A 7,075-nucleotide genomic window follows, 5' to 3' on the forward strand; every position below is an offset into this window, starting at 1 on the left:
TGACGAGAGCAGGCAGCAGTCCAAATGTGATGAACAGATCTCAGGGTTGTCTGGTTCAAGATAAGTCTGGCTGTGATTCCTCACAGAGTTCCCAGGAATGTAAACAGTGGGCATTCCACAAAGTTGCTACATCCCATCCCTCTGCAACCCCAAGCTGGGTCTGAGTCACACCACCATGTAGATAGTCAAGGCCACAGACAGGAATTAGCTGGTGCATTCACAGCTCCTTAACTGAAGGGGATGGGGGCTGCTTAAGGAAAGAATATGCAATATTATGAAGTATGGACACTGTGAACCTTCTTCCTACCCTTCTCTGTGGCCACTCCCCCAGTAACTGTGCTCTTCACACTGTTTAGAGACTATCAGAAATTGACTCTGAGCAGAACTGGAGCCTTGAGGCACACCGCTCTCTCTCTCCAGGCTTACTTGAAGCTTGGTGGTGTATGCAGTTCTGACCCTAAGCATCTCTTGATGGGCCCTGTGGGACCCCAGGCTCATCTTGTGGATAGTGGCCCAGTTCTTGAGAGAATTATGGGAATGTATAGCTTTAGCAGACTCTCCACATTGGCTTCCAGACCCATGGAGTAGTAATTACTACTCTAGGAAGGATCAAGAGCTGGTGTTGTCCTCCCTAACAAAGAGAAATATGAAACAAGACTGTAGTCCTAGATGAACTGCTGGAATTAGTGTCATCATTAAGAACCAAGGAGAAGCAGGTTTGTTGATTGTTATAATCTTCCCATTCTAGCTAATGGCTGTGAATAGAATGGAGAATAATGATGAGCCATAGTAAAGTGAGCAAGGGAGCGATTTTAAGTTGGTTGATGTCCCAAAGGTGATCTGAAGCAAATTCATGAATTCTTGATATTAAGCTCACAACTACTGATATGGAGAAAGCAGTTTCCTCATTAGGCTAGATTGTTTATTCAAGGTCGTATCCAGTCTCTGATATCCTGTTTCACAATATAGAGTCTGCAGTCATCTTGACCAAAATTTGGCAAGCTTTTTGTATAAAGGGTCAGATAGTAAATAGTTTTTTTATTTAGTTCATACACTTTCCATTACAGCTTTGCCATTGCAGAAAAAAAAACAAACAAAACTGTCAGACAATATATAGATGGATGAGCATAGCTACTAAACTTTATCTACAAAAATAGGTTACAGGCAGAATCTGGCCCCAGTACCTCAGTTTACCAGCTCTTAATCTTAACCATCAATGTCTATGGCATGTGATTTGAATCCTTGTATTGATGATAATGTATAGATCTGATCTAGATAACAGGGAGTGGTGAGTGCTCTGTGGTGGAGGGCAGGAGACATATTCCGAGGAAATACAGGGGCTTTCCATGCCAGTGATATCTCAGAGAGCATTCAATAACCAAGAAAAGTGAAGGTCAAATTTTTCTTCTTGAGCTCCTTATCACTAAGAATGAAACACAATGTTTTGGTGAGCTTCTTTGGAATTTGGAGTCAATATGTGTCATATTTAGATAATTGGCTTTTACCCACTCCTGGGAAATCTGAAAAGCATTCTCTGGCTCATGGTATTTCATGACTGCCCATGCTGAGGTTCTCCACCCCAGAGTGGAGGACATTTATTCCTGTGTGTGCACGGAAATGGTGGGCTTGAAGAAGGATGATTGTTGTCAGACTAGACGGAAGACAATCTGCCCACCTCTGTGAGTCTCTTATGAGTCAGGTTCTTGCCAAGCCCGTGGGAGTACTGCACATCATGAAATCCGAAAAGGTGAGCAGGCATCTCAGATTTCCTCATAAATTGAATAACAGAGTATATCACCTTGATATTAAGAGCTGCTCAAGGAGTCTGCGCATGTCTGTGTGAACCTACCTTCCAGCTAGGCAGATGGTTTATGAATCTAATAGCAAAACCTGTTTACTTTTATATGGGTGGTGAAGGGGGCAAGTGAGGAGGGCAGATGAAAGAGGAAATTGATATGGTGTGATACTATAAAAAGTTAATGTTTTCTCTTCACTCACCAAAAAATAGATGCTCAGGGCAAAAGATTTATATACAGAAAGGTACATAAGAAAAAAAATTAACACTCAGAGTTGGCCACTGTTAACGTATGGCCCTTTCCAATTTATATTTTGTTCTATGCTATAGTAACCATATTTCTATGCCAAGGAATATTCTTATACTACACGATTTTTATGGCTACATATAACATTATCCCAAAGAGAAAATGACATTAACTTCTTAACCATTGCCCTATTGTCCTATATTTAGTAATACATTTCTTGCAAAGTTTAACTACCATAATAAAACACTTTATGCTTATTTATCCCTAACAAGTCTCACCATTTACAGCCTCAACCGGGATCACACTGTACACGGTTGGAACATAGTTGAGGTCAAGAACTATCCCATTAATTAAAATGATTAGAATATCTTTTTCCTCTGTAGAATTACCCAATTCCCCTTTTTGGCATTTGTCATCACAACTAATATTCACATCACATTTTAATGTAACCTCTGTCAGCTCCTGGAATGACATTTGTGCAGCGATGAATCTTATTGAAAAGATCCAAGGTAGACTGCAAAACATATTTATCACAATTTGCTGGATATTTACTGAGTGCCTAAAATAAAACCATTCTAGGAGAGCAATATTCCACCAACTCTGAGCTTTCATAATGTGCAAGGATACTAAGAAATGTAGCTTCTTTCATAGGCTTTGGTCCCTATATAGAGGTATAAGACAAGGAACGAAGACTAATTTCATCACAGTACAAGAGCTATCATAAAGAAGCTTCCAACGATGAGGATAGACAACAGGGGTTGTGATTTTTAGATTCATCTCTGAGGTGTCAGAAAGGGATTCATGGACAAAGTTACCAAGTTGCCTTTTTTTTGGTGATTCTGGGAGAGAATCAAGTGTCTCATGCATTCTAGGCAAGTGCTCTGACGCTGAGCTACATCTCCAGTCCAAAATGCTAGGTCTTGAAAGGATTAAGAAGATAGAAATAGGAGAGAACTTTCAACAGAGGTTGAAAGATAATTAGGGCCCGCCACTGTGGGACAGTGGTGGGACTGAAGGCTGGGTGGATAAACTCTTGGGTGCCCTTTGTGAAATACACGTCATGAGGCCCTGATAAAACCACAGCTGCACAATGTTGGCATGAAATGAGAAATTGTGTTCAAGAAAAAACCCTCTAGCTCCCTTTGCTCTTAACAATTTTAAAATCACTAATTTTGGATGTCCCACAGCTGGGTGGTACATTGATTGTTAGGTTCCTACTGGCTTTTCTGCAGATGGCACCTCTGACGTGTGGGTTGTGATATCAGTTGCCTGGGTTACTTCCCAGTGACCTCAAGGCCACTTTTGCTGAGGACGCTGACTTCACTGGGGCCTGCAGATGTCTGATGGGTGACTAAAATGGGATAAAATGCACAGGATGTCTGTCTTCATATTATGTCTGTCCCTTTTGTAGTCTTAACCCTTGAGTCAGCTCCTACTCAACTCTGCAAGTAGACAGTCCGATCATGCTTCATCCAATGCTATGACTCAGGGTTAATATAGCCTGTTTCCTGTTGGAGGTGGTATGTGGTTCTTTTCTTTCCACCTTGATGTTTTTTCAGCATCTCCAAACACTAACAGTCCTTCACCTGCCATAAGTCCAGGAGGTTTACACAAGATGATGACGCGAGCTGTCAGAGTAATGCAGCAGCTCTTGGTCAGAGTTGACAGACTGTCAAAAACCTACCAAGTGCAAGGCCAGGGGGTTCCACCCAGGATGATTATGATGCCAGATACACAAAAACTCTATGGTCCAAATGCATCACAAGAGGAAATAGCTTCTGGAACCATACTCTTGGCTAATGGAAATTTACTGGACTTTAGCCCACTGCAGCAAATCAATAAAAACCTATTTCTCTCAGCAGCAGGTTGGTCACTCTCTGGATCAACTGCTTGTACCTTTCAAGGCTGAAGAGACCCACCCCCCCAATAAAGTTCTGCTTGTGTAGGTGTGAGGGTACTGAAGGGAGTGGGATCAGTCCCCTATCTGCCACTGTGAATGAAAAGATCTTTTCATCTGTTACAAGTTCATTTGTACTTAGGGGACAGTGAGTTGATGTTTCCAGAAGTGCTGGGGTGAGAGGTAAAGTCTGAAGGAGAGGCCCCAGAGTGTTACACCATTGGAGCTAGGGCTCTACCTCGAGCATCATGGGAGCTTTTGACTGATGGAGTGAGGTGGTGGCCGCCATACCTTGACAGGCAAAAGTCAGTTCTTAGTCTCAATGGCTTCCAAAATCTCCAGGTTAAGGCTTTGAATTCATGTTTGAAGTTAAAATTGCCCATCATTTCTTTTTCTTTCTTGGTTGTTGAGATCCATGTGCAGAAACTGGTGAGTAGAAAAACAGTCCAGTTAGAAATTCATTTGTAGAACTTGCAAAATTATATTTAAAGGTACTAGTAATTGAAATAGAACCTTTTCTTCAAATGAGCCCCCTTCTTAATTTTTATTTTTTGAGACAAGGTCACGCTCTCACGTCAGACTGCTCTGAACTTCTGGGCTCAAGCAATCCTCCTGTTTCAGCCTCCTGAGTAGCTGGGACTACTAGCGGTGCCACTACACTCAACCCCTAAAATGTTTTGATTAATAAATCTTTCTTTAGTGAATTTGCTTTTACTAATACTTTTGTCATGCTCTTTATATTACATAAAAAATTAACATTAATGGAGTCATTTCAAAGTAGAAACAAAATCTCTTATAACCAAATTCCAAACTTAACTATTTAAATTTATTATATCCTTTTGGCCATGGCAAACTGCATGTTGATTTTTTATCCAGTTGCAGTAATATTGTATAAGCATTATATGTTAAGCAATGCACTACAAAAATGTTTTTATTACAAAAATATTGAAACAATTATTTCATACTTATCGCTTTAAGATTTGTATAGGCATTTTGCGTAGTATCTGATTTAATCCTTTGTGTTTAGATGGTTTCAATTTCCCCCTGTTTAGACCTTTCCACCTGGCATGCCAATGGCATTCCGGCGCGCAGAGATGAGACTGAAGTGTGACATCTCCTCAGCTCTCTGGGAGGGAACAGGTGGAGCCTGTGGTGAGTCAAGCCACCAGACAAGTAGCCTTTGGCTGCAAGAAGCATCTTTGACTGATTAATTCAGCTGGCGATACAGGTGCCATTTCTATAATTTTAATCTGTGGAAAAAGTTGGCAGGCTTCGGTACAGTGATGCAGCAATTGTCTTCAACCTGCATTTACTCTGACTGGTTATTGAACTTGAAGTGTTTTCTACACCTGAGGTCTTATTAATTTTTAACATAATTCTTGCACATACTAAAAATTTGACTCATATGAAAAGGTAAAGAGGAGTAGTAAATCGTCCTCTGACCTCAGGCTTTCTGCTTCTATCTGCAGATCCTAAAGTCAATAGTTCCTTTTGTCTTTTTCTGGAGACATCGAAAGGCCAACCGTACAGGCAGGTGTACATGTCTGTCTTGAGGAGCAACCTTAAAAACATTTACCACAGGTACAGTCAGCCAGAAGGAGGGCCCGTGGTACATAGAGTGTGCTAGAGTACTTGCTGTGTTTTATCAGCCTTACACACGTTCCTCGATTTTATGCACTGATTTGCACCTTGTTATTTTCATCCAGTAATATGATTTGAGACTGGTCCACATTAGCACATGTAGAACAGTTCTTTTTTTTTCAAGAGTACTATATTTTAATCACTCCCTGCAGGTGGATGTCTACGTTGTTCTCAGCCTATTGTCACTATAAACAGCACACCAACAAATATTCTTACGTGGTCTGAATTTATCTGTAGCATAAGTGTCTAGACAAGGAATCACAGAGAAAACAGTATAGGCAAATAAAATTATGATGGATATTATTAAATCTCCTTCCAAAGTTTCCCGTTGCTATTTCTACCAACAACGTACATGAGGGCCTATTTCTCCAACAAGCCTAACTCAATATATCTTTATCCGTCCGAAAGATGAAAAACAGGGCCTCACATTTAATTTACAATGAATCTAAGATTAAATTACAAGTTTTGACTGTTCTGAATCGTTTTCCCCTGTATTTGGAGAGTGTGTCATCCATGAACAGAATAGACGCTACGTAGAAGACAGCAAAGTGGTGGGAGTAAGACTCAAACAAACACTGGTGTAGAGTATTCGGCTGATGTCGGGATAGCAACAGTGCTGATTTTTTCGCTCTATGCCGCGGCCTCTTTCATTTCCATAAGGCACACTCGGAAGGAATTGTGAATTACAAGAATTATGTGGTCTGCTCAAGTCTTGCTTGAGGGTATGGAAATCTAGACAGATCTAGAGAGCCACGGAGAACTTGGGTGAGAAACAGGGAAATAATTTAGCAAAAAATAACAGCAATAAACAGCTTTAAGCGCTATCTGATCTACGAGAGGCGTAACAATCCACTGTTTCTCGCTATTTCTGCTGCATTAACTGGCAGGAACTGCTGACACCCTACCCTACAAGTGCGTTTGGTGTGGTCAGGAAGTCTCTCGGCACTGAGCCGTGTTTAACATTTTTTTTTGAAGGAGGTGGTGCGAGTATTTCGTGAGTTGTGCGCGGTTAGCAAATCACGAACTCCCCAACACAAACCCATTCATTATTTGTTTTGAGGACCTGGATGAGCAGGATAGGAATATGTCTGTCTGTCTGTCTGTCTGTCTGAACATGAGAGCCACAAACCAGGCCCTTGAATGTTCGACATAGGGTCCTTGAAGCACACAGAAGGTGTTCTAAAGGTAGAGAAAAACATAAAGCTTCCCTCTGCCCTGAAAAGAAAAACTCTGACTGTCCATCCCTTTGCAACACGTAAGAAATACCTGTATTATTGCACTATATCTATCCTATAAAAATATATAAAACATATACTCACATCTATCCTCAGTGGACTCTATTCCAGTCCCTTGCTGAGCGTTTGATGCTTAAAGAAAGAAAAGTGAGGTAGCTCAGAAGTGCGTGGCACAAACAGTTTTGGGCCCTGTAGATTTGCGACCCGACCCTCCCCTCCCAATCCGGGGAAGTCGCCGTTCTTCGTTTTTTTTTTTTTTT

At 41.1% G+C, this 7,075-nt stretch overlaps 1 protein-coding gene across 1 annotated transcript in view; it reads left to right on the forward strand.

Moving 5' to 3' along the window:
- Positions 1-1,636: 1,636 nt before the first annotated feature.
- Usp13 (ubiquitin specific peptidase 13) overlaps positions 1,637-7,075 on the forward strand; it is a 109,544-nt gene continuing 104,105 nt past the window's right edge. Inside the window, exon 1 of the mRNA XM_010632461.3 lies at positions 1,637-1,747. Within this exon, the coding sequence (XP_010630763.1) occupies positions 1,637-1,747 (111 nt within the window). The remainder of the gene's footprint in view (positions 1,748-7,075) is intronic.

The sequence above is a fragment of the Fukomys damarensis genome, unplaced genomic scaffold, assembly GCF_012274545.1.
Source record: "Fukomys damarensis isolate Sample0158 unplaced genomic scaffold, DMR_v1.0_HiC HiC_scaffold_12, whole genome shotgun sequence".
Classification (NCBI taxonomy): Eukaryota; Metazoa; Chordata; class Mammalia; order Rodentia; family Bathyergidae; genus Fukomys; species Fukomys damarensis.